We start from the raw sequence: 27,711 nt of genomic DNA, 5'->3' as shown, positions 1-27,711 counted from the left end.
GGAAAAAAAAATACTAACTTTCTGTCGAGAACTATCTCCAAGATATTGCTGGCATCTATTTTAATCTAAAGAATCCAACTTTTGGACTCTACAGAGTCTGGAATATTTTCCATGAATACGAACACGTTCCTATGTGCATGACAGTTCCTCAGCGAAGTCTGAAATATCATGCATCTGAATTATTGGAGTACGAAAATCCAGTCGGCTACTGTACATGATTTGACACGACTGGCAATGTTTAAAGTTAACATGATGGGTGATAAAACCTCATTAACTTTAACTTCGAGGTATCGGAAGAGATGCCCGAACTATCATGCAACAGAAGGAATAGTTTGACAGCTGTTCCTTTTATTTGTGGCAACAGCAGGTTTTTAGATTATTCCTAGCCCACACGCCACACCCTGTGTGCTCTTTTTTTTTCCTTGCCTGCCAGGTGGAGCACGGCTACCGGATGCCGTGTCCCCCGGGCTGCCCGCCGGCGCTGTACGAGATCATGCTGGAGACGTGGCACAAGGACCCCATGAAGCGGCCCACCTTCGAGACGCTGCAGTGGAAGCTCGAGGACTTCTTCACCATGGAGGGCTCGGAGTACAAGGAGGCCGCCATGGCCTACTGACGTTCCGGCTGCCAGCCCCCGCAGCTGGCCGCTACACCACCCGTCTACTGAGAGGAGGAGAGGAAGAGAGGGGACACCCCCGTGTCATGGCCGTGCACTCCCCGCCAGGAGCGGCGCGGCAGTGCCTGTGAGCTCTGTGAAAACATCTAAGCAAGATCTCGCATTGCTGCCGCACCATAGGTCTGCAGGGAGTGCTGTGCTCTTTACGTGGCAGCCCACATCGTTGCACCCTCACCCGTGCTGGTTAGCAGGTAGCCGACTTCGACTTTGGCTGCGGCTGCTATTCCACTGGGAAGCACTCTGGAGACCACACGGTGCTGGTGTGGCTTGCCACGCCGTGGCTGCTTCTAAAAGGGCGGGGTGTTTCCGGGATGTTTGTGGCCGATTTCATTCCTCGGTGCAATTGACCCTGCCTTCCGTCAAGCCGGCAGGGTTTTTCTTTTCCTCGAGACGTCAGCGTTTCTTTCGTGCTGCTGTGTTTGCACAGTTGCCACTTTGGTGCCTCTCTACATCCGTTGCTGGAGCTATGCTTTTGTCTTTTTTTTTGTAAGAAACCTTATTTTTAGGACCAGTGCACACTGGTTGGCGAACACACTCATTGGTACACGGAAGATACCGTACTTGCTCGAAAGTAGCGCACCACGATTGTGACCAAGGTCCAGCTTTGCTGGCACAAAACACGAAAAGTCATTGCGCTTGTTTTTTTTTTGCATGGGTCGCAATTTAAACGTGAGAGGTGGCTGTGCTTTTTCTGTTGCCAATGAAGAAAGCTTCTATTGCAATCAAGTAAATAAGGTATTTTGCTAGTAAAGGCACACTGGTTTATTGGTAGGTTATTAGAAGATTTTAAAGAAAGAAAAGAAACTGCCGTGCAACATTTCTCTCTAGTCCATAGGATGAGACTCTATATTTGAGGTCCGCTCACTTTTTTTGATTTTTCGATTTTTGTGTCGGCAAAATTTATTTTACTGTAAGTCTGTATCAATCAAGATAGATTCATCCTCAGTTTCGGTATTGACTGTGTAAATAATCAGGACAGTGACAAAGGTATACATCAGTCCTCTCTTTTCTTCATATCACTGACTCGGTAGCAACGAAACTACATGATATTTCTAACCGCTGAAGATTGGAAGCGCACGTCTGGAGTGCTCGAAGTGCTCATGTTTTCAGGTCACAATGCAGGGTCAGTTCCAGATGTAGTATTAAACATTCACTTAGAGCGGTTTTTGAATTCATTATTAGTTTGTTTCATTCGGTCGTGTAGTTAATTGCTTGCATTCTGGCCTGAATGGGTGATGACTTTTCTTTTTTTTGAAGTCTCCATACTTATTCACCAACCTTATTCAGTATATCGAGCTATGTTTTATTGCACACTGCCTGCTTGATTGCAGTGCTGAGAACAACGGATAGCTGGGATCGACACCTCTTTTGTGCAGGCAAACCTTTTAGAAACTAGTTGCTGTCTGTCTTAGACCAGCGTTGTTTCCTTGCAAGTCGTTGTTTATTATCCTCAAAGGTAGGGACTTGGGGTATCTACTCCTTGGCATGCTGTAACATGCAAACTCATTCAGGGATTGTCAGTGACCTTTGTTGGCAGCCTCCGGACAGGACCCGAGCTCACACTGCCATTACAGTGGCTTCTAACAGCTTACTACTGCCAACTCTTCAATGCCTTGGCATTGTTGTTTCGTGTTAAAAACAAAGTGAGGTTCCTCGGAACAGCGGTGACTCAACGTTTATTACCGCATTGTCCGAGTCTTCTTGTGCCTGCTGCCAACATGGGGAAGGCACACGGTTCAGTCAGCTTGCATTTTTTTTTTTTGTCAACTCCTGTCCATTTATCTGATTGAAACCACCGGACAAGTGGTGATAGTCTTTTTGTCATGTGAGCCTTTAATCTACAGTCAAACCAGCGGAAGGTGACAACAAATTTGTTCCGTGATAGCAAGGTTCATTGGGTTTATTTTTTTATTGGGTTTGGAAAACAAGCTAGCACGTTGCCTTAAATTGCAGGATAAAGACCGGCATAAGCTGTCTTTTGCTGTTGCAACAAACAGCTTTACCATATCAGGTCACGGTCACACAACCATCTGTACCGGACTTCTCGAGTTGATGTCAGTCTGTTGTTCCCTTTATGACTCCTGACCTTTCTAACCTTTATGGGCTGCCGTGGAAATTATTTTGGGTGTGGCGTACATTTCTTTAGGTGTGCAAGGAAACCAGCTGGCTTTTGATTCCTTTTTTTTTTTTGTAACAGTCTTTCAAGTGGCGTTTGTACAAGGTTTTAAATGTTCTAGCGTGGCCAGAGGCACCGAAGTGGCATTTGGCAAACCAGTGCGCCACGCGATTTTGTCGCGCTTTTCTCTCCCACTCTCTCTGTCTCTTTCTCTGGTGGCGTCAGTGCATGGTACGGCCTTCTTCAGTACTGCCGCCCCCTCCCTCTAGTCGTCTTCCACAAGGCGACGAAAGAAACGGAACCGAAGTCTCCTCGAGTACGCAGCACCGTTGCGCAGAAGAGGAAGTTTCATCACACTGGATCGATCAGAAGAAGGCAGATGGTGTTGCCAAAAAAAAAAAAAAAGGCAGCCAGTGCAGGTGCACGTACTGGTGGCTCCCAGTGGTGCAGAATGCAAGCTTCTCGCGCTGCCTCCTGCAGGTTGTTTCAGCCTCCAGATGTCACTACCGTGCGAGTGGCTCCCAGCCATCTGTGACAATATTGCGCCACCCCAGCGTGTAGAGCTTGGCACTTGTGAGTGTTCTCGCTTGGCGGCCTCGAAATGGGCAGTACAGTGTTCTGGGTGCATCATGGAACGCAGGATTGGGACCTAGCCATAGTGTTGGGCCGTGTTTCTAGACTCCTCTTTTGCCATTTTGCCGCCATCGATTCTGCCACGGAACTCGCCAGTGTAGTCAACTTTGCTGCGTGCACGTGTTGTCTGTGTATGTGTGTGTTTGTGCGTGTGTTGACTGTGCACTACAAGCCAGTGCGAACTGACAGGGGACAGTTGTGTGTATGCCTGCCATGCACATCTTTCACGTGTTACTACTGTGTTGGTGCTTTCGAAGGGAGGTTACACTTTATTTTAGTGATCAGTCTATGTCATTTACTTCTGTCAGTTTTCCTCCCTTGTGAGCATATTTTATATACAGCGGGCTCCTGTGTGAGCAGTCTAGCTCGGAGAAATGCCAGGACTGGGCCATTCATCTTGTTCCTTTTGTCATTTTTGATGTTTCATTTTAGACGAAAAGAAGAAGAAGAAAAAAATCAATGACGCTAGGGATTCCATGAACTGTATTTGGTGATGCGTGCTAATGCTGTTGTACTCAAGCATTGATTTCTGTTCCCCGCCCCCACTTTTAGTTATTTTACTGTTTTCCGAAAAGAACATTTTGCGAGATGTCTGCACAGGACGGTTTTGCTAGACTTAAATTTTTTAGCCGTTTTATTATTTTTGTACTGTCTAGTGCTGTTTGTGGTAACAAAAATCGAGCATAGTGTTTGTAATTGCCTTCTTTTCATGTTGTGGGGAATGTGCAGGTGTGCAGGCCAGTCGGATTGCCGACAGCAGCTTTTTTTTTTTTCCTTGGTAGGTATTTTGTCCTTGCCTGAAGAGCAAGCGGGCATGTTCACCTGGGACACATGGGGATAGATGTAAGTGCTAGCAATTGTGAGCAGTGGTGCTCTTCAGCTGATCTTTTACTTTCATTGGATCTTCTTGGATATCTGTGCATTTCCTGAGCTCTCTTTGTGCCTGCCACAGAAGAGGCAAAGCGCTGTTGCAACATCATGGTGCATTGTGCTTTTGTGTGAGTTTACTTCGGGGAAAACGGCGAACGGAACTGCAGCTTCCCGACTCGACAAGGCCCGATAGGCAAAGAGCAAGTAAGTAGGGTAGTGACGTAGCATTGTGAAACTGCATCTTTCCATGTTGAGAAACATAGACATTGCAATCGGAGAACCTGCTGTATCGTGCATTCGCAGCTAGTACGTACGCACTTCTGTGATAGCTGTGACTGACTGCCACTTCAAACAGCAGAGTGGAATCTGTGGGGACACTTTATTTTTGGTTGTTTTTCGAGCGTGTGGCACACATGACGTTCGAGTTGTGTTACTGTAGCCGTCGGTGTTGCTGGTTGCAGTTTCATTGGCCGTTTCCTGTGAAAGGTGTAGCTCACCAGCTGTTGTCAGTGAATTCGTTCTTGGCACTCACACGCTGTTCCCTCTCCTCTCTGTCTTTTCACCAGCTCCCTGGTTTTGAACGTGTGCTCACATTGTTTTTATACCTTCAGCTGCCACATTGCACGACCAGCGTTTCTTACAATGTCTCCCTTCATCCTGTGGCTCTCACAGTGAATCCTCTGTGTGATGCTTGCGTGCAGCGGTGCCCCCGTTTTATAACTGCTGAAACGTGTTTTCTCCTACCATGCATTATAATCGATGAAACCGCGAGACCAGTTGTTGATTGTGGACGGAGCTGTCTCTTGTGTGTGCAAAGGGTAACAAATTATTGCGTCATCAGTTTTATCGGGTGGACATACACATTTATTTCTAGAACATTTTCTTTCAGGAGTGTCATACCTTGCTGTTCTCAAAGCAACCATTGTGCGGTGTCCGTGGTTGCGACATAAAAACCACTCTCTGTTCTCATTCTGTATAAAAAAAGAAAAGGGTGTTGTGATGTGGCGTAACCTTCACACAGGGAAGGCCTGTCCTTTTTAGAGTCTCAACATTGCTGTGGCTCTTTTTACACAGCCAGCGAATGAAGTCATCTTGTCAGAATGCTGATGGTGTGCGGAAAACATGCATATCTTCCTAGCAAGCCCCGGCCATGTTGCTTAATAGAGAACGAGTTGCGTAGCGGACATTTTAAGAGTACTGCTTTGTAAACGGTGGTCATCGAACCATCTACTGGTGGCTGTGTGATTCTTTCGATTCTTGTTGCTGACTGACTGCCCGAGAAAGAAACAAAATGTCATCGGTGGTTTGTGTCAGCTGAATGAGTACAATGCTGTTTGTACCTTCTTTTCACCGACTGCCTGCTGGCCAGCTTGGACAGCCAATCAGGTTCCAGGGCAGCTCTTTGTACTGAACTCCTGTGTTGGCCGAGGTGTATTGGAAGCTGACTGTACCTCGTGTAGTATAGGTTGCTGATTAGGTTGGCGTGAGTGTTAGATCTCTGTTCATACAGCTCTCTGCTGGAAGAGGCCTGTGCTGTGTGGGGCTATTCTGATGGCCAGGTTGCGTGTTTTTATTACGTACACTACAGGAACAGAGCTTGACTGTGGGCTCTGGCCTGTTCTGGAACCACTCGACTTTTAAGGGCGACTAACGAGCGTGATGGCAGAAATTTTAAAATGTAAGGTAACAAGAGCTGTCCTGACCTGACAGCACTGAACTGCTGTTCATAGCATTGAACTGAGGTACACAACCGGACAGTTCGTAGTTTCAATTATCAGGATAGTCTCTCGCGGCAATCACTTCTTTGACCTGCCAGGCACTGTCCTACATAAAGAGAAAAGGAAGCACTGCTTTCATTTGTGTAGGCAATGAGTTGCTTGACACATAGCAGCTTCTGTGCAAATTTGGCGTTGCACTAATGCAAGCTTATACTCATTGGAGTATGGTGGGAAATTTTGTATCAGTAATGTCGTAAACTAATATCTGTGATTGCAGTTATTAGTGACACTGTCTTACTGGCCTCTTTAAATAGAAGATGAGCATTCGAGACATTTTTCATAAAGCATCTTTGTTTTGTTTTTTTCTTCATAGAGCGTGCGTAAGTTGCTATCAGTATCACACAAGTGTGATTTTGAAGGCGACGCAAAATAGTGCGATATCAGCCCTGTTTAAATAAAAAAACAAAAACAAAGCAGGCTGCTTTGAAAATTGTAGAGCTCATGGTTGATAGAGCTGGGTGGAAGGGTTTAACTTTTGTAATAAAATCTTGTTTCCGTCTTTGTTGTGTTCTGGTGACTTGTGTGTTACAATAATGATGTGCAATCAACCTCTAATTAGAGTTCATTACTAGGGCTTAGAGTTTATGAATGCTGTTTGCATAACTGCAGTTATAAAGAAAGCAAAGCCATTTATAGCATCGATTTCTTAGCAGAGTAAGAAACTTGCATCATGGGGTTTTGTTGCCATCTGTGAAACTTATTTTAGTGTTGCAACCAACGTAACGCACCTGGACAAAGGGTCTTCAGTGCTGTTCGGACAACACAAGTGTTGAGTTAAATTCGACCGTTAATGGTAGTGCCCTGTAATGTGCAACATTACAGTATGACAATTCTGACTGCTTTAAAAGGCACACTGACCATCGCTACATAGCATTAACTCACTTGAGTGAATCTACAGTTGCAACATTCAGGTCATCGATTATGAGTTCCATGTTGAAAATTTTTTTTATAAAGTTTTATATATACGCATTGAATGCTATATCACTTATCGTTCCACACTTTGCGTCAACAGCAAAAATGGTTCAAACTTTATTATGGTAACATTGTACGGCAGTCAAATTTAATTTCACGTGTTTAATGCAATATTCCAAAACTTGCAGAAAGATTCATTATAATTTCAATCCGGCACAAAAAATGTTCCCACAGGCAAGACTAAGCGATGATTTGTGACGAAACTTTTAAACTGACCACTTATCGGCCTATACATAACCTGACTGCCAAATATGTTTCTTTCCTGAAAACTTAATTGACAGTTGCGCTCTGTTTCATGCTTTTTGTCTTCATTACAAATATAAAGTGTGGCACTGCCTGTCCGCAAGTAGAATAGAGGCTCTGTAGCATGGCGGCTGAAGGACTATAGTGGCACGAATTTGTACTTTTGTATGCATGCATGTGTACAGGGGCACTTAAGCGTGCACTATTCGGCACACATGTAAACAGCAGGCAAAAGAAGACTGAAGTCTCGTCGTTCAGTGCAAGGTTCCTTCCTATAGTCGGATACAACTTAAAGGAGTATAGACACCTAAATTTTGGGTGCGTGTTTTTTTGCTTGTAATAATGCGCAAGGCATTATTATAAATGGATTACCACCTGGTATTCTCCTAGGAGCACTAAATAATTTGTAATCGCATTTCTTTCTCGTGCTGTTTCGGTTTCAACAGCCGAATGAAGACTGATGTCAACGTGAACTTACAGGTCATGTGAGACATGAAAAAACTGCAATATAATCGCTGCTTCCTCGTTCATTGTCATTGTAGCTCTTGAGGAGGGCTGGCTTCAGTGCTGGAGTAAATTAAATAGATGAAGCAGCGATTATATGGACGTTTTTCTATGCCTCGTGTGACACAGAAGTACTCTTTGACGTCGCAGCCATTGTTCGGCTGTTGAAACCAAAACAGCACGACAGAAAAAATTTGATTATAAATTGTTTAGCGGTCGTAGGCGAGTAACACCTGGTCATTCATGTGCAGTAGTGTCTTCTGAATCATTATAGAGAAGAAAACATGCCACCAAAATTAGCTGTCTATACTCCTTTAATTCTGCAGTGAAGCTGCACCCACATTAAGGTACGCCGTGTAGAGTTCCTCTACAACAAAAAACTAGTCTGTTCTTGAAACTTTTCTTGTTACCTAGGCAAGGAGCTAACCACAAGAAAAAAAATATATAAGCGAGTATTTTGATACCTGGCTTTTAATGGGGTCAGACATTGAAAAGCTTATTTATTTATGGTTAACGTCGTGGCCTAGTGTTGCCAACTGCTGTTTTATTTTTAGTTTTCATTAGACACTTTTGGCACAGTGTACTAGAATATTATACAGTGACACGAGCGGGGCCTGCCCCTATTAATCTGCGCGTGCCGGTTTTGGTAGCAAAAAGCGGCGGCGCTGTCATCGCCCACACTTGAAGCGAAGCAGCCTGACCGCTTCTTCCTGCTGTCTCGCCGCAGAATGCCTCTTCTTTTGCGTCTTTTCCTGCTTCTCTAACCACAAGAAAAAAAAATATAAGCTAGTATTTTGATACCTGGCTTTTAATGGAGTCGGACACTGAAAAGCTTATTTATTTATGGTTAACGCCGTGGCCCAGTGTTGCCAACTGCTGTTTTATTTTTAATTTTCATTAGACACTTTTGGTACAGTGTACTAGAATATTATACAGTGACACGAGCGGGGCCTGCCCTTATTGTCCAGCGCGTGCCGGTTTTGGTAGCAAAAAGCAGCCGCGCTGTCATCACCCATACTTGAAGCAAAGCAGCCTGACCGCTTCTTCCTGCTGTCTCGCCGCGGAATGCCTCTTCTTTTGCGTCTTTTCCTGCTTCTCTGTTTCTGATGTTTGCCAAGTGGAATTTATATAATTGTTACATACTAGGATGGACAAGTGGGGATGCGAGAACAGGCTAAGGGCTCAAATTATCTCTTTTTAAAACCTTAAAACGTGGAGAGCAACGGTTTGTTCGGCAAATAAAGTTTCATCGATTTGTCTGGTCGTAGGTGCCGGCTGTGCTGCGTGTGCATTTCTGCACTTTGAGCCGTTTGATATTGATGGATTATATGTGCCCATCAAGAATGCTTGACACAGGAGTGTTTCTGATACTTTCTAACCTCCCGCCGATTCGAGCAAGAGCACTCCATTTGCAGAGTGGGAGATAGCAGAGGTAGGCGCTGGGAAATATCAAGGATTATTAAGCTTGTCGCACAAATAACGCTATTCAAACAGACAATAATGCTCAGATGCTGTGGTATAGGCAGAAGAGCAATTACTGGCTAATTGGTATTTCATCCTTACGCGGTTTTGGAAAGCGCTAACTGTGCACAGGAACGGAACACACACACACGAACGATGCTGTATCGAACCTAGCTCTGACGAAGCAGGCGAAGTTCGTCTGTGTCTCCGACCTCCGCAGACACACACATCTAAATACTTGGCGCCAAATGCCTTCCTGGGCTTTACTTGCTCTTGCTAAGTGTTTTGTACGCCGAACACAACAAAAGAAAAATTACAGTAAATAAAACAACAAATCAAGAATGCATGCGTGCACATGATACAACATGAAGTGCTAGATTAATTGCCTTCTGATTATATTGCAAAAAAAAAAGGAACTGCATTAGCATCATAAAGGATGCAAATCGCAAGGAATGTGCAGGAGGTATAAAAATGAGCCGCCAAGAGCAATACAGCTTCCGACATCATGTGAAAGCATTTTAGCACAGTTTCCTTTAGAGCTGTTTGGCTCATAGTAAAAGGCTGATTATAGATCTTAGCGGAGAACATGAAGCAGCACAAAACGGTACAAGGAACGAGTACTAAGGATTGAGCGAAGATGTAGTGATCATCCCGTCTGCCTTTTTTTACTGTACCACGTGTTACACTAGGAGGTAATTCGCACCATGTGGAAGCATTCTCCCAGAGATTGCCCCAGCATGTGCCATTATCCCGGCATGTGGCATACTAATTTTTTCTTGTCTCGGCGTGAGCTGCGTCCTCAACAGAACTGTGTATGGCGTACGCGGAAAACATTTTTTTTAGCCGTTTGAAAGCAAGGACACAGGTGGAAAAAGGTTTTATGGAAATGCACTGTCAGTTTGAAAATTTACTATAATAAGCATATTGATGCGCGAGGAGCATATTTTGCGGTCAGCAGTTTTGCAGTCCACGAAAATCGTGGGGTACCTTACAAATGCTCTCTATAATCGTCGAAATCTTGTGCATATCATGAAAACGTCAAACTGCACTAAATATACTGCCAGATGCAGATTCGAAAATGTATATACGTTTTCTCGCTGCTTTGATTGGTGGTAGAGTCGCTGAATAATATAAGGAAAGCAAGGACACAGGTTGCATGTGAAGCAACGTTGCCTCGTTTTCACTATATGCATCCTAAATGCAACCGCCCGTGATACCATGATGCAATTCTAACAGCTTGGGTTTGTAACCCTTTCTAGTCTCCAGCGATTTATTAATGTAAATTATAGTTTGATTCCACAATTCAAGCGCAGACAGCAGCATCAGTATATCTTTCCACATATGCAATGTGTTGCCGAGTTTTTTTTTCTTCCTAGTATTTCATTATTTCGTGGTAGTAAATTATGGCTGCTAAAATGCCGCACATAAAGCAGCTGCTTTGTGCGCGGCAAGGTGATCAGGGTGCGTTGTCGCGCTGCTGCATGACGGCACGAAAGCTGCCGCGCTTTCTAGTGCGGTCGACTGCAGCGCCGCCGCATCTTTTTATTGCTCGAGGCCCCCGCCGGTGGAGGCGGTCGCGCCAATAGAAACATCCTAGTCCGCAGCGGACACCTTTAGCATACCGTGTACCGGAGTACTGGGAGCCGGCACGCAGCCAGTGCGCATGCGCAAATCTTGACGGCGCCACTGGCAGCTGCTATCAAGGGGCTTTCGGCAGCTGCGCGTGCGCCTGCCGTATCGGGACCAATCAGCGTGTGTTCACCGCCGGTGGGCGCGCTCCTGGTGCTCCAGTAACGGTAACGGTAGCACGGTATGCTAAAGGTGTCTATTTACCTTTTGCATACCGTGTACGGTGTTACCGTTACCTGTGTACCAGGAGCCCACCCACCGCCAGTCCGCACGCGCTGATTGGTCCCGATACGGCAGGCGCGCACGCAGCTACTCAAGTGAAGTAGAATAACTGTACGCTGCATATATGCTAAAGACGTCTATTATTTCCAGCACCTGGGTACGTAAGTACGGGCAGCCATAATAAAAATAGAATTTAAGGAAAAAGAGGGCTCCTTGAGGGAAGGGATGACGACGGGGGTGAAAGAATTTGAGAGAGGGTTGCGCGGTGCGCGTGGTGCCGACAACTGTTGTTTCCCGATAGAGTCACTCAGCGACACTATTTCTCTCGGGGCACGCACAAGATGGAAAAATTACGGAAACGGTCAGAAAAACTGATGCAATTACTTGGAACAAAAAGTAGCTTTAGAGTGACAAGGAACTACATTTAAACCTCACCGCTTTGAAATCCATGCATTGGAATGCATTCCAAGAGAACGTAGGCATGGCAGGTGCAGGAGGCAGCGGAATGAATGTGGACGTAGGCTGATGATGGTGAACGCTAACCTCATGTTGCATTACATTTAACAGGTGCCATGTAGGAACCGTACGACAGCACCACACGCGCAGGGTGGCTCAGCATGATAGGGGATGCGCGAGCGCGAGGCCGGCGCTGAATAGAACTACAAAGCTGAGCCAGAAGGCTGGCCAACGCAAGTATAATTTGCAGAGGAAGGCTCCCATTTCCGATAGGCTAAACGGCCCCAGGTTATTCTTTACTACACGTAGATTTCACTTACTGAAATTTATTGTGTTGCAACCAGTTTGCACTAGCGCAATAAGGACGCCTTTGCCCACCTGGCAGTCGTGGCCGAGTGGTTAAGGCGATGGACTAGAAATCCATTGGGGTCTCCCCGCACAGGTTCGAATCCTGTCGACTGCGCAATTTTTTTTTTTTTTCCAAGCATGTCTGCAAGTTATATGCACTCTGTGCACATTTCTTTTCGTGAAGCGCTGGCACCTGTGTGCGCACGTATGCGCTTTGTGGCACCTCTTGCCCTGTCTTCGCATAGTTTCACATCTGCCGAGTACACGATGGAAGTGGCTAATCCATGGCAGAAGCCACGGCAGAAGCCACGGATTAGATAGCGAGTTTACCAATCAACTGGCTGTGGTTTTGTGTACTAGGTAGTTTTTCTTAGCGTACGCTATACGCAAGCACTTTGCGGCACTTTACGTTGTGTCACACCGGCGCTTTCAGTTAACGCACGCAAACACGAACGCTAACCATTTCCTTTCCTTTCTTTTGTTTTTTACAGGCAAGCCAGGACCAGTCAAATCGTGTGCTGGACCGGTAGCCATTTCAGCCTAGCTTTGTTGATGCGTTCCCCTAAATGTGGAGGCAGTTTTGCCTTCAACGGTGATCCGTGCCAAAATTATGAAGCAACCGTTTGTCGTACAGCGTTCCGGGTGGTGGGATACGATTTCTCGTTGCATATAGCTTACATGTGCTGCTCAAGTTGGAGGCTGGATTGCGACGGGACCCGCCGCGGTGGCTCAGTGGTTAGGGCGCTCGGCTACTCCGTGGTTCGAACCCGATGGAGGCGAAACGCAAAGGCGCCCGTCTGCAGTGCGATGTCAATGCACGTTAACGATACCCAGGTTGTCGAAATTATTCCGGAGTCCTCCACTGCGGCACCTCTTTCTGCCTTTCTTCTCTCAGTCCCTCCTTTATCCCTTCCCTTACTGCGCGGTTCAGGTGTCCGCTGAGATGCGAGACAGATACTGCTCCATTTCCTTTCCCAAACAACCAATTTAGTTCGGCGTGGTGTTATACGCGCGAGTGTGTGCGTGGTGTCGGTGAGTTTCAGCGCATCCAGGACTTGGTAATGCTCTCGCATTCCCACACATAAGCAGTCTTAAAGTGTCTCTGCAGCATTTTTAGTGCGAAAGCACTTTGGCTGGATCCTCTGCAAAAGCCGCGGAACGAGTTAAATCTCCGGGCGGGTCACGTGACTCAATTTATAGCGATGTAAAGCAGCTATGATGAGATTTGGCAATGGTACAGTGAGATGGGGGAGTGCTTGGCTTGAAGCACTCTGGCACGGGTCGGCCCGGTATTGCACTGCCTCCGTGATCGGCCCGGGGCATGTTAGCGCGCGCCTTTTCTTTCTATCTTTGCTCTCCTATCCTTTAACTCGTACTTTCAGCACGCGGCAGCGAGTGTGGCTTGGCTTGAGCCAGTAGGCAGGCCCGTGCACTTTCCTTTTCTTTCTTCCTATCAGCAACAGCAGCAGCAGCATGGTACAGTGAACTAGAAATACTTAGCACGGCCGTGAAGGTCGGGTATGTAATTATGGCATGGACTACCCGAAATTTGACCTTGAAGTGACATTGGCCGAAATCGCCGAAAATTGAATGGTGGGTTCCTGAGAGGAAGTATGGCACGTCCCCAACGTCACTCATGCCCAACAACGGCACGGACCCCAGAAATTTGTCATTGGAATGACCTTGGCCGAACTTGCCGGAGAATCTGGGTGTGCTCGGGTCTCAAAATGGAATTGGAGCACCTCCAAAAACGGTGTTAACCCACTCCCAAATTTGGGAATTTGAAAATTGAGTTGACCCACGTTCGGAGCCGACCTGGGACGCCCCAAAATGGGCTTGGCCCACCCCCTAAATTTGCGTGACCCGCCCACCGTGCTTTCGCGCAATATTTCTTGTTTAGAGGTGCTATACTGCTAGCCATTTTTTTTCCTTTGCAATGGTGTAAAGGAGGAGGAGGAGGTAAACTTTATTAAAGAAGAGGTCTTAGGCGCGGGTTGGGGTGCCGTTCCCCTCCCCGCGGTGGGCTCCTCTTCTAGGCCGGACGCCGGGTGTCCGAACGACACCTCTTCGGCCCGCTCCGTGACTTACAGGGTCCGAGCTGAGCAGCGCGGCCTTCCACTGCGATTTGGTAGAGAGCTGCAGACTGTTCGTCGGCTTGTCTTGATTACTTGAGTATAGTATGTGTGGTGTGTCTGCCTTTTGGTGTCTACAGAGGGAAAAGACCGGGCTGAACTGCTCTGGGAACCATATGGAGTACATGTACGAATTAAAGAAAGTGTCTGTCTGGAGCTGCCGCCAGCTAACTTGTTGTGTTTTACTTAGACATCTATGTGGTTCTGGGAAGATTTGTCTTTCTTTCTTGAAGTGGGTAGTAATTTCTTTGTAGGTCGTCACTCGCTCCCTGGCCGACCTGAGCTCGGGGTAGCGCACCTCCCGGCTAACTATGAATCCTCGGGCGAATTGGTACGCCGCCTCGTTTCCAGGATGGCCCGAATGGGCGGGGACCCAGATCAGTGTGATCTGATGGGTATTGGAGATGTTTGGAAGATTTTAATGGCTGCGGAGTGGGCCCTTCCTTTGGCAAAATTTCGAATTGCGGTTTCAGAGTCGCTGATGATGTATTTGGCAGTGGTGGAGGTAATGGCTAAAGCTATGGCAGCTTCTTCGGCCTCGTCCGGAAATTTTGTTTTACCGATTGTCGCCGATGCGAGGGGAGAACCTCGATAATCGACAACTGCCAGGGAAAAGACGTCTCTGTCCGCATGTTCTGCCACGTCCACATGCGCCGTGTCTTTCTGAACTGAAAATCTTTCGTGAAGTTTTTCTGCCCTAGCCTTTCTTCTGTCCGTACCGTAGTGTGGGTGCATGTTTTTGGGCAGAGGATGGACTGTTAAGTGTTCTTGCACGTGTCTTGGAATTGGCACGGTGTGTGCACGGATTCCTTCATGTTGTATCCCTGCTTTCTAGAGGATGAAACGTCTCGTTTCAGTGCCTGATAGTCTTTCGTATTGTGCGGTGGTGTGCTTCCATCATTTCCGCTAAGGTGTTATGAATTCTTGACTGCAGTAGTTTTTCATTCGGGGTATGATTACCACGGCTACTTCGGATTCTCCCGCGCGATCTCTGCTGCGGTGTCGACCGGCGCTCATTTTTTACCGCATCATAGGGGTGGCTGTGGAGGGCAGTGGCGGCGCCGCTATACCCGCGTTCGTTGTAAAGCAACAAATCATCCGTCGGGGGCGCCCTAATTCCTTCGTCGTACAGCAGGCAAACTAGTCGTAGTGGTCTTCGCTGTAGAGGCGTTCACAATACACATGAAAAAGATTGGAATTCGGCTGACACATACGAAATCCTTCGTTATACAGGTAGTTTCGTTCAAGAAGCGTTCGTTGGGGAGGCGTTCAACTGCATATCAGAAAAATCAAAGGACCATTGGCAGCACCTTTTGGTAAACTGGAGATAACAGGACACAGGGGCTAGTTAACATCTTTGGTGGCGACAAGCTGTTGACGGGAGGTTAGAAAGCACTCCAGCCGTTTTAGTACGGTGGTATCGAGTCCTATAGCAGTGGTGACCTAGTATTTGAGTATTCGCCTCGTGTGCAGGAGGTGCGAGGTTTAATCTTTAGTAGAACCAAATAACCACCGGTTTCCAACATGTACAAGCCTTCCACTGGTTTGATGCCCGGCTTCTTTGAGGTGACATACTTGAAAATGGGTATTTAATACCACCTTGAGTAACGAAAAAATACCTTGTGCCATGGCGCTCCGGCCAAAGTAGCCCTGGCGCCATTAAAATTCACCGTATAATCAGTATCACGTCCTATCATGCGTAATTTAGTAGCAGTAGCTGGTGACATACTTCATCAAATGTTTTAGCGAAGTCTAATAATAATAATAATAATAATAATAATAATAATAATAATAATAATAATAATAATAATAATAATTGGTTTTGGGGAAAAGGAAATGGCGCAGTATCTGTCTCATATATCTTTGGACACCTGAACCGCGCCGTAAGGGAAGGGATAAAGGAGGGAGTGAAAGAAGAAAGGAAGAATAGGTGCCGTAGTGGAGGGCTCCGGAATAATTACGCAGTCGCAGTGAAGCGGGAGTACAGAATGGCACGTAACCTGAGGCTGAACGCAAGAGCCTGCGTTTCGTGTGAGTATGCCTTGCGAAAAACTTGTTGAGAGCCGTGCAAAAATGGATTCTATTCCAGAAGTGCGATAATTTGCGAGCAGACCATGTGCTCGAATATCTTATTATAGATACGCTGGTGATCTATCTTCCGTATGTTATCTATATCGCGAATAATCAGTCGCGCCGTGAAAGCGTATACGAGTCGATGACCCTACCTTGGAATTAAGAGACGCCGAAGATAACATAGTGCTACGGTGCACTATCTACCACTCTCTGCTTTGTCACACTAGCAGGGTCATGAGAATCGGCCCACGCCATTGACTGGAAGGGGATCCTTTGACGGGGAAAAGCCGCTGCATTCTTGAGTTGTATCCAACTATAGCAGTCTGGTTAACTAGCGTTGAATAGTGAACCTTCTAACTATTACTGTTAGGCTTTTTAATAGCTGAGAGGCGTGTGGCCCACTGTAAGTAATATCCATATCAGTTTTTAGAATTCCGAAAACGATGTTAGCTTTGGCGCTGTGGCCCAACATATTTCGACTAGTTGCGGGCTTTGGAGAAGTTGCTTTGCCTGCAAACTTCTCGAAAGCGCATGTACTTTGATGCGATGTAGCCAAATGGCGCGCTGCGCTCCTGCAAGCGGAGCTTCTGCTGACGGCACAGCTGCGGCGATCACTATTCGCGCGCACAGCCAGGTTGGATAACGGACTTGGGCACTTGCTGGCAGCATTCGCGCTGTGAAACCGCGTGATGAGGTGCGCGTGGGATGTGTCCTTCGTACTCTTGTACCAATTTCCCACGTCACATTGCTATACAGTGACGAAGACAATATAACTAACTAAAGCTTAGCGGCGGCCCTCGCTTTGCTATCGAAGGCTTCGCTGCAACGAACTGCGCTTTAATTTCAATGAGAAATGATTCTATTTCTATAGTGTACTACTAACATGATAATACATCTTATAATAGACAGTGGTTATTTACTCAGCACCATCCGCTGCGGCTTCGATGCGAAACAGGTTTTGAGCACGCTGGCGGGTGGCACGTTGCTGCAAGAAACGCATCACTGGAGTGGGTGCAATATGTTACACGTTACACGTTGTCGGTTACAGGTTACCGGTTACAGGTTACCGGTTACAGGTTACAAATAAGCTTATCTGTTGCCATTTTTATATATCGAATTCGTTATACCAAACTATTTCACGATCCCCATCGAGCTTCATATATTCGGGTTCGACTGTATTTTATGCAATAAATAAATGCTTGCGGATCGTATTGTACATGTCACTTGGCACATTTGTAAAGGATGCGGATGCGGCGTGCATCGTTGGAACTGAGTCCCTTCTTGTTGTAGACCTCAGGCAGCTGCTTCCCGTCCTTGGTCAGCATGGTTAGCAGGCCTGGCGCACGGGAGAAGGACTTAGAGCCGTACAGCATGACCGACTGAATGTCAAATCCTGTGATCAGTCGGTTCTGACGCGGCTGCAGCTTCTTGAAGTTGTGCATTTTGCCTGCATATTGAAGGAGAGTTTTATTTATGAAGAAGGAATTGTGCTATATTTTGCTGGAAAACTCCGTATTTTACAGGCCCTAATAAGAAACTTTTTTGTTTGTTTTTGGAACAGTAAAAAAACGACGCGCAGTTTACACTGACACACTGCACTAAAAAGTCATGTGCAGAACTGGAAACGAAACTAGCGCAGAAGTCCTCGTCTTTTTCGGGCTGCGTTTCTGTGAAAAAGGTGCAAAACCAACTGGCCCGTCAACTCGCCGTCATAAAGCAAATAGCACCGCCAATATAGGGCGGGCTCGGAAGCTGAACGACGGAGTTTCAGTGAATGTGTAGTTGCGTTACCAAAACTAAAATCAGGAAACGGTACTTCTCTGTAGGATGTCAAATGACATCGCGTGAAACAGACACGCTGGCCAAACAATCACACATTTAGAGCTTCGCCGGGATTTCTCAAGCCACATGGTAACCTTGTGAAGTAGAAGCGACATTTGAGCTATAGTTGGTATAGCATCACGAAAAAAAATAGCGCACTCAGGACAACGGACAAGGAACACGAAACAACACAAGCGCTTGTTTGGTCTTCTTTGTCCGTTATCCTGAGTGCGCTATTTGTTCCATGATGGTAACCTTACTTTCACAGTTTTTTAGGTCACTAATTTTTATTAAAAAAATTAGGTTGCACTCTTTATCGTGCGCTTGGATCCCGATATGTTCTTTTCCCTATTGGTTGATGATTCAGCTACCCCTGCCTTGTGCTACGCAAGTAATTCTGTACATCTAGAAGACCGCCAAAGGTGACTTCGTGCCATAGGTTCTGTGACGCAAACTGCCGCGAAATTAATCAAAGCAACGGCGACGATTTCGCTCCGACAGGTGCTCAGGAGGTTTTCATCGAGGCAATCAGTATTCTGCCGCATTTTACGTTACGTTACGTTAAAGGACCGAAAACTACGTCCTTTTGAGATTGTACTGCGTCTACGTGTGTCAACCGTTTTAGCAGCCGGGGCTTACGTGGGCGTTGAGCGGGCTCTCTCGCGAAGCGGAAACACACCACCAGAGGGCGCGATAACTGAGACTGATACTGCTAGAAAATTGACAAGCAAATATCTGGACAGCAGTGGGGGGCAAATCAGCAGTCATTGGTTAAGAAAAAGGTTAAATAAACATAGAAAGCTCTGTGGAGAACAGGGATGCTTACGAAATTGGCACTGGGAATTTACAGGATCTTTAAACAGGAAATTGCCAGAGAAAATATATATGATAATTGTAGGGGAAGCTCTTTGTTGTTTGAGGCCAGGACGGGAGTTTCGTGGACTAAGACATATAGAGTCAGGTACCACGAGATCGACACGTCGTGCGTTGCGTGAGGAGAGGAGGAGGAAACGGCTGAACACTTGATACTTTTCTGTAAATTAAGGGCTTCACCCTACAGTGGAAAGCAGCGGGGCTGATTTATCCAAGGCATTGGGGTTTAAGGACAGTGAAGGGAAAGTAGATTTTAAGCGGGTAGAAGTAACCAAGCGAAGGCTATCTGATTGGTGGCTAAAATCAAGACAAGAGTAAAATTTCACAAGTGATGGCTAGGTGGCTTGAACCACCGCCCGATTTAAAGGGTTCAGCCTTATCCATCCATCCATCCATCCATCCATCCATCCATCCATCCATCCATCCATCCATCCATCCATCCATCCATCCATCCATCCATCCATCCATCCATCCATCCATCCATCCATCCATCCATCCATCCATCCATCCATCCATCCATCCATCCGTCCGTCCACCCGTCCATTCATCCATCCATCCATCCATCCATCCATCCATCCATCCATCCATCCATCCATCCATCCATCCATCCATCCATCCATCCATCCATTTATCCATCCATCCATCCATCCACCCACCCATCCATCCATCCATCCATCCATCCATCCATCCATCCATCCATCCATCCATCCATCCATCCATCCATCCATCCATCCATCCATCCATCCATCCATCCATCCATCCATCCATCCATCCATCCATCCATCCGTCCATCCGTCCGTCCTACACTGGCTGTTTGCACAAGTCAACAACAGGCGGTGTTCTACTTCCCACTCCGTACCGAGCAGTACAGAGCTCGACTGACGTCAAGAGTGCCTCGAACGAAATCCTTACCCTTCTTCACGTTTTCTTCGAAGATGTCCACGTACTCGTCCCTGTCGGAGCGCGTGTGCTCGTGGAAGAAGCCGGCAGCGTGCATCAACTCGTGCACAATTGTGCTCCTGTCGTAGCAGCCGGCGCCCAGAGACAGCTTCTGCCTCCCACCCTGGCGGCCGATGAACGAGGAGCAGCTGCGTACCGTATAGTTAAGAGCGGCTGTTGCTCACAAGCACTCTCCCATTTGCCGTCGCCTTGGCAACGAAGGAAAGCTAATGTTTTCTTCACATTTGCAGCGAGTATTATTAGGCTTTCGTATTATGCTTGGGTAAAAGGTTGACCTAGTCGGTGGTGTATACCCGTACTGTGATGTGAGCTTCGAAACGTGGTGAAAACGATGCTCAGTGGAAACGGGCAACAGAGCAGAGGCAGAGTTGTACTCTGGGTGTTGATCCTCATTCATAATATATGTACTGCTTATCTAAGTAAGAAGAAATAGATATCCATAAATTGTAAAAAAAAAACCGCTTGCTTCTTATGTTCCGCCTTGCGTACTGCATCCTACGGACAAGGTCTGGGCTGGGATACCTTAAATGGAACGTGGTTTTTGGAATGCCAGCCATGCGCTGGACAAGCTTCAGAATGGCAGAGTGAGTATATAACTTTGAAACTTGGAAAGAATCCACCTTGGCGCAAGTAAAACCACACACACAAAGGAAAGACAAGGAGACAACGGACAGGTCTTTCTTTTGTGTGTGTGGTTTTACTTGCGCCAAGGTGGATTCTTTCCAAGTTTCAAAGATGCTTAACCAACTTGCCCAGCAACATGCCTTACTGAAGTATATAACTTTGCACATCAAAATTAAGCCTTTTAAGTAACTTATATAATTATTGTAATTTAATGAAGTTAACCTTTAAATGAACTCTCGTGAATTTTAGTAAGAAATCAGTACCATTTGTGCCAAAGTTTACATGTACCATATGTCACTATTTTTGGTTTCCAAAGATACGACGATGTATCGCACATGACGTTATTTTGACCGTTTGATGTGTACGGTAATATCTAAAACATGGTCAGCTATATTGACCAGAAATATTCACAGGTTGCAAAGGATAAAATAACAGGCGATCAGCCGTGACATATATACAGGGTGTCCCAGCTAACTTAAGCCAGAGTTTAAAAATACGCCGCGGCACTCTAAGACGACGCGACCAAGTTCATGCTGCTGGCTATGGTATGTAGTAAGTCACGCTAATTTTTGTATTATGCTTAATTGCATAATTAGTCGAGATTAATTAACCAACTTCGCAAGCAACGAAGATAGCCGAAAAAGTCCAATCAAAAAGTTGTAGGGCGGTCCGCGAACCTCCAAATGAACAGTTTCTAACTTTCCATTTATTACGTATCGGCTTTCTTTTCGCTCTCTGCAGATGCCCGCGAAATAAAAAAAAAAAAAAACTACCACGTGGCATGCCCGCTTGCACGCCGCGATTGCAGCGCTCTCAAACGTTCCGTGTAGGAACGAACAGGTCATTTAGCCCCGATGTGCTGCCACTTAAGAGGTGACAGGGCAGCGACGCAGCAGCAGGCTGTGTGATGTAGGCCAACGGTATGGTATGCTTCTCTTGCGGCGCTTGATAGCGACAAGCAGACGCTGTCCTTATCGCTTGCGCTCGCGTAAATCGCACTGCCAGCTGCGTCGCAGCATTGTCACCTTGTTAAGCAGCAGCACATCGGGCTAAATGATATGGTCGTTCCTACACAGAACGTTTGAGAGCAGTGCAATCGCGGCGCGCAAGAGGGCATGTGACGTGGTATTTTTTGTATTTCGCGGGCATCTGCAGAGAGCGAAGAAAAGCCGATACGTAATAGCTGGAAAGTTAGAAACTGTTCAGTTGGACGTTTCGCGGACCGTGCTACAACTCTCTCATTGGACTTTTTCTCCTATCTTCATTGCTCGCGAAGTTGGTTAATTAATCTCGACTAATTATGCAGTTAAGCACAATACAAAAAATAGTGTAAGCTGCTTCATACAATAGTCTGAAACATGCATTTGGTCGCGTCGTCTTAGAGTGCCGCGGCTTATTTTTAAACCCTGGTTAAAGTTAGCTGGGACACCCTGTATAAGCTGATTACCGCAGTAAAGCTTCTTCATTTACACATGCATCTTAGCTGTCACGGCGCATATTAGATGCTGCCCTATTCATGGTTAAAAAAAGTTCAGCAATGTTGTATGCAAGGTACTAACACGCTACCTGGAAACTGGAACCTTGATCCGGAGTTCCCGGGTTCGAACCCGACCGCGGCGGCTGCGTTTTTATGGAGGAAAAACGCTAAGGCCCCCGTGTGCTGTGCGATGTCAGTGCACGTTAAAGATCCCCAGGTGGTCGAAATTATTCCGGAGCCCTCCACTATGGCACGTCTTCTTCCTTTATTCTTTCACTCCCTCCTTTATCCCTTCCCTTAAGGGGCGGTTCAGGTGTCCGCCTATATGTGAGACAGATACTGCGCCATTTCCTTTCCCCCAAAACCAATTATTATATTTATTACTCTGTATAGGCATTTCGTTGAATGCATGCGTCACAGAAGCGGCATTGCGCTCGCGCCATACAAAGTTGCCAGCCTGAAGCCAAGCCACGGACGGAAGTAACGGAAAGCTACGAGAAGTCTAGAGTCTGATGGAAACCCGTCTGGTCGGGATGGTACATGTATGACGAAAGAAGAAGGCGCCGACCAAAAAAAAAAAAGATGGGATGACGTTTCGGCCCCGTGGGGAGCCGAAACGTCATCCCATCTTTTCTTTCGGTCGGCGCCTTCTTTTTTCGTCAAAGCTACGAGAACAATACTCCACGGTCGAAGCTGTTCTTGGGGACGCCCACGAGGAATCCTCCACCATGTTCACGACATGTTTTCTCGGTCTGGCATAAAGTACTCTTTTTCATTAAGGTACACAGAGTTTCACTGCTAAGCGAGTGGGTTTACTTCTCTCGTTAGTTACATGTGTTGCTACTGGCGCACAGCTCAACGCCGTCGTCAGGTCCATTGCTAAACAGAGTCGCCCTCCCGAATCGATCTTCCGCAGCCGTCACCAGCACCATCCGCGGCTTTACGTACAACGGCAAATCCCCGCCCTTCTTGCGCCATCTAGCGACGCGTTTTGCCTCGCTGCCTTTCGAATGCCTTGGAATCCATTCTTTACCCGAACAGACCAGCTGTTAATCGTTCCCTCCGCATTGCATACCACACCAACCTCCTCCGTTAAATCTCAGCTAGATATAACTATAGCTCTCGCTCCATGTCTGTTCGAAACTTTTGTTTCTCCCACTTAACACTAGCGCAACAAATCTCGCTAAAAAATTTCGCCTGTTTTCTCCTCTTCTCATTAAACTCGGGGAAGCTTTCAGAAAGAGATAGCGTAAGGAAGCTTTCTCGTTACTCTCAAAGGATTGAACTGACAGACAATTGCTGGCATGGATAGGTGAACCGTACTCTTCATCCGTGTTTGTAAGTTGCGCTCTCAATGTGATATGTCTGCGAAATGAACTCGTCTATTTTTATTGCCTTCCCAGTTCCTCTACCGTACTCCGAATTGATTTGGACTGATTACTCTGGATAGCTGCTCTAAGGTTCTGAAAACTGGACCCGAGGAATAAAAAGACGTAGTAGAGCCTAACTGTCTCACTTCTCGTAGGACACCTCAACCGCTCTGGGAAGGAATTGGTTTTAACCCGTATACGGCGATGTGAATGCGGCTTAAGGGGATCAAGGATGCCCGTGCGTCGAGCTATGCTATGAATAAAGTGTGTGTGAAGAGTCCGTGGCGTAATCGTTGTTAATTTTTGTGAATAAAACGTCTGGGCAGAGATCTAATGTTTTCGGGCAGCATGCTTACAGGCAGCGTCCTTAGTATGTGCTCACTGTGTCCAACCGCCGCATGTTTGCAGCTCGCACCTCCCGGCTACGTGTAGCAGTGCGAGAGAGGCGTTTCAAAGCGTTTGGTGATCGAGGCAGATCGACGTAGATCGAGGCACACACTAAACAATTTCTCACCCATAAGGGTGCAAATCAGCTGTCCCCAGATGAACAACCTTTTGGGTGCTAAAAAGGTTGCAATTATCAGCACCCTTCAGGAAGGGTGCACAGCATGAAAGTTTAGAGGGCGCGCATCAGGCCAAGGTTTTTGCTTCATGGATGAATCAATGTGGAGCACCCTTCCAACATGCATTCGTAGAGGTGTCACGGAATAATAGTACCCTTTAATGAGGGTGCAACCATTACATTCTCTAAAGTATCATTAAGTGCACCCTTCCTTAAGGGTGCTGATCTCTGCACAATTTTTTACCACCCAACAATTGGAAATGGGTGTTCGTCTGGGGACACCTGATTTACACCCTTAAGGGTGATAATTTGTTTAGTGTGCACGTGCGGGAGGCAGTCACGGGGTGGCGGATCGACCGAAGGTACACTGTAGCGGTTGGACTTGCGAGTAACAGCTCTCGCTGTAAAAGTGCGTATACTACTCAGCTTTTCCGTGCAACCACCCGGCTCCTTCAGAGCTTGGAATAAAGGTTCATTTTCGTACGCCACGGTGATGAAACCGCTAGAAGTTAGCCTAGTGCCCGCCGCGGTAATAGCACAAAGCAATTTCCTCAAACACAGTGGACAGTCGTTCTTACACTGGTCCCCTGTAGATTAAGAGGTAGTCGGCGTCCTCCTTCCTGCGGTTCACAAAGCGCAGGCAGCTGACGGCTTCAATCGATGCCATCGCTCTTCGAATGGCGCCTGCTTCTCCGGCTGCCGATAAAAAGATGCGAAACGCGTTAATGGCTCGCTGCCTGCATTTTAGGGGAAAAACAGTCGTCAAGATCGGTCTGTGACGTCTTCATATTTTATCAGCCTTAAATGCGAATATATATAATTTGATTGCTATGTGTATGCTGGCCGCAGTCAATAGCTGCTAACGAGCAGAGGCATGACTACCAATACAGCGCAAGGGATGCAACCAACGCATAGCTAGCACTGTGGGAAGAAAATGTTGGCAGAATGGGGCAAAAGTAAAAAAGGGTTTCTTGTTTTCTTGTCCCATGACCATAAAAAAAATTGGCGGTGGTGTAGCTCTGGTTAAACCTGGAGTGACGCGGTAGCTACAGCTGGCTGAGTGGAACTTGGTCACATGACCAACCACGTGGCGAACCATGGCGCCGCGCCGCCGGCAGCTGCTCCACACCACGTGACCAACCACGTGACAGCGTGGCGGCGCAGCCACAGGGTGGCGGCGCCGCCACGCTGAAGGCTCGAAATGCTACCGTAATGTAGCTATCGCAACAAAAATTGCCAGTGGCTTAGCTCGACTATGTCGGGATATACGTAGCGGAAGCTAAGGCATAGCTTGGTTAGCCTTGGTTAATCTTGATTGCAAGTCCAGGTGAGTCTGGTTGTCTGGCTAGTTGGTGAATTAAAGACGAGACATTGTTGTTTAGAGAGACACTTTATGGCATATTCTCTTCTTCTAGTTTTCCTCCCTCCTCTGACGTCACGCCAGAAGGTGGTGCCGCGGCCGGTCACGTGGTCCGTCACGCGGTTTGTCACGTGACCAGTCACGTGGTTGGTCACGTGGTGCGGTGCGACCACGGTGGGACTGCGAGTTCGTGGCCAATGTAGCTTTCGCTACAAAACACAGGGTGTGTTGTGTTATCTTGCGTACTATCTTTCACGCTGTGTCGGTAATCCTATCCCACTGACTCGCCCAAAGCTGTCTTAACGGTCTCAGCGTGCGTTTCTGCGCTTTCTGTAACTTTCATCCTGCCTGACTTCATACACGTTCTCAAATAATACTTCCTCCTATCACCGCAGCTCACTCACCTGAACTTCTGTGGATGGAGTAAGGGATGACACCGTTAGGCCAAAGCTTCGCCTTTTCGGGAACCGTTGCCCTCTGCACAAATGAACAAACTGTAGTAAGCTTTTGTAATGGACGCCATGAGAATTTGGCTAGCTAAGGGTGGAGCCTGGGGGATCAACGATGCCACATCCAAACTGGGCAAGGTTGAGAACGAGATTTAGCAGCACAATCACGGCGGCAACCAGATTCACAGCTCTGCAAAGACTCGCCAATGTTATGCAACCAGCGCACGCGCGAGCGCAATCACTCCTGGCATAGGAGTTGCGGGACTATGGTTTCAAAATTTAAGAAGACTTCAAAGTTCAAGAGCACAGATGGTGGTACGGAGAGGGAAGTTCGATAATTGTGTATAGATGCCTCGCACACAACATCGATATCATGGACTTAGGACTGCACGTAGGCGCGCCTGCAGAGGCAAAGAAACGATAATAAAAATGTCGTCCATTTCTGTTTTCGCGCTTCTTTGCTCTTAGGTTTGTTTATGATAGAGGCGAAATGGCAGAACGCCGTTGTACTGTTGTGCTCGAACAGCGGTGGACGTTAGGTGGTTAAGATAAACACTGAAACGGTCCAGTGAAATGGGCTTCAGTGCACAGCGCTGATTTTAAGCCTAAAATACAGGTAATCATATTACACTGTTCGAACTAAGTTTAAAATGGTCGAACACTGCGCACAATTTCATCTCTTGTAAGGTTTTGTAAATGGCAGCCTTCAAATCTTCATCATTTTTCTTTTAGCTGAAGCACTACGTTCAACAATTACCAGCGCGACATTTTGAACTAAACAGTGAATAAGTTGGTATGGAGTTGGAGTGACACTCAGCCTTTAAGCAAACCTCCTGGTTGTGTTTGAATGCTGTTCTACGAACCGTTCGCGATATCTGCTTTTATTTTATTCATGAAACTATCCATCTGAGTTGCAAAAAAAAAATCAGTGCCTACATCATTAAATCATCATTTAGAGGCAGCCTGGTGCATACGGGTATCATGAACGGCAGTACTGTTCGTGATTCATTTTATCTTTTCTCAAAAGAAAGAGAAGGAAATAAAAGAGAAAAAAAGAAAGTAAGCAAGATACAAGAGAGGCAGAAAAAAGAAATAAAATAAATATATAAAGAAAGGAAGCGAGAAAGAAAGATAGAAGGAAAGGCATAACAGAGGAAAGATAGAAAGAAAGGAGGAAAAAAAAGAGAGAAAGAAATGATTCTTAGCTGCTTTGTGTACAATCAGCAACCCGATCTGGCACGAATAGCTTGAAAACAACGGCCAGGCTTTTTAGGTTGCGAGCTTAAGTCAATTCGTGGAGTTGGAGCTGCCATCACTCTCTTCATTTTGCGGCATTTTCTGTCTCTTCTGTGTGAGCGCGCGATTTAGCGGTGGGCGCACCTGACTCACGTCCGCGCATCGACATGCGAAGCACTGCTAAACTCCTGGCGTGTAAAAAGTGAGGTGCCTTACGTCTTCCGAGATCCCTTCGGGCAGCTGAATATCTCCTTCGAATAGCCCCTCTTCTTCCAAGATGCGGTTGCCTGCGTCAAAAGCGGAAAAGTTTTCACCGAAAGGGCGTCCTAAGTTTCTTTCCTTCCGAGGCGTCCGAGTCAGCAGTACGCATTTAAAGAGCCCTTCTGACCTTGAGTTGCATAAATACTGAAATGCAAGCACCTTCCTTGCTTGTGTTCAATCTCTTAACAGCATTGGTGACCCGCCGGGGTGGCTCAGTGGTTAGGGCGCTCGACTACTGATCCGGAGTTCCCGGGTTCGAACCCGACCGCGGCGGCTGCGTTTTTATGGAGGCAAAACGCTAAGGCGCCCGTGTGCTGTGCGATGTCTGTGCACGTTAAAGATCCCCAGGCGGTCGAAATTATTCCGGAGCCCTCCACTACGGCGCCTATTACTTCCTCTCTTCTTTCACTCCCTCCTTTATCCCTTTCCTTACGGCGCGGTTCAGGTGTCCAACGATATATGAGACAGATACTGCGCCATTTCCTTTCCCCCCAAAAAACCAATTATTAACAGCATTGGAATATTACCTTGTCAACAGGCACAGCGAATTGCGCGTTTATTTCGCATTAAAAGCAGTCGCATATCTTCGTCAGACATGAGCAAAG

The 27,711-nt window shown here is 46.7% G+C and overlaps 2 protein-coding genes and 1 non-coding gene across 5 annotated transcripts in view; 2 read left to right on the top strand and 1 right to left on the bottom strand.

The window, feature by feature from the left end:
• Src42A (Tyrosine-protein kinase Src42A) overlaps positions 1–27,711 on the top strand; it is a 102,864-nt gene that overhangs the window by 74,331 nt on the left and 822 nt on the right. For 2 of the 3 annotated variants that reach the window (XM_077639787.1, XM_077639788.1), the window contains exon 7: positions 434–6,572. In XM_077639787.1, coding sequence (XP_077495913.1) covers positions 434–616 — 183 coding nt within the window. In that variant the 3' untranslated portion in view covers positions 617–6,572. Of the gene's footprint in view, positions 1–433; positions 6,573–27,711 lie in introns of those variants that run through there. The other variant, XR_013309133.1, reaches the window with a different exon arrangement.
• On the top strand, positions 11,942–12,023 carry TRNAS-AGA (transfer RNA serine (anticodon AGA)). The gene has a single exon. It is a non-coding gene; the product is annotated as a tRNA-Ser (tRNA).
• The window catches only part of LOC144106841 (astacin-like metalloprotease toxin 5), a 34,711-nt gene continuing 23,727 nt past the window's right edge, over positions 16,728–27,711 (bottom strand). Inside the window, exons 2-6 of the mRNA XM_077639790.1 lie at positions 27,062–27,132; positions 25,565–25,637; positions 24,379–24,496; positions 19,720–19,895; positions 16,728–17,560 (exon numbers count right to left, since the gene is read on the bottom strand). Of these exons, the coding sequence (XP_077495916.1) occupies positions 17,334–17,560; positions 19,720–19,895; positions 24,379–24,496; positions 25,565–25,637; positions 27,062–27,132 (665 nt within the window). The 3' untranslated portion in view covers positions 16,728–17,333. The remainder of the gene's footprint in view (positions 17,561–19,719; positions 19,896–24,378; positions 24,497–25,564; positions 25,638–27,061; positions 27,133–27,711) is intronic.

This window comes from Amblyomma americanum, chromosome 10 (assembly GCF_052857255.1).
Source record: "Amblyomma americanum isolate KBUSLIRL-KWMA chromosome 10, ASM5285725v1, whole genome shotgun sequence".
Classification (NCBI taxonomy): domain Eukaryota; kingdom Metazoa; phylum Arthropoda; class Arachnida; order Ixodida; family Ixodidae; genus Amblyomma; species Amblyomma americanum.
Note: the sequence above shows the minus strand (reverse complement) of the source record. Positions and strands in the feature narration are given on the sequence as shown.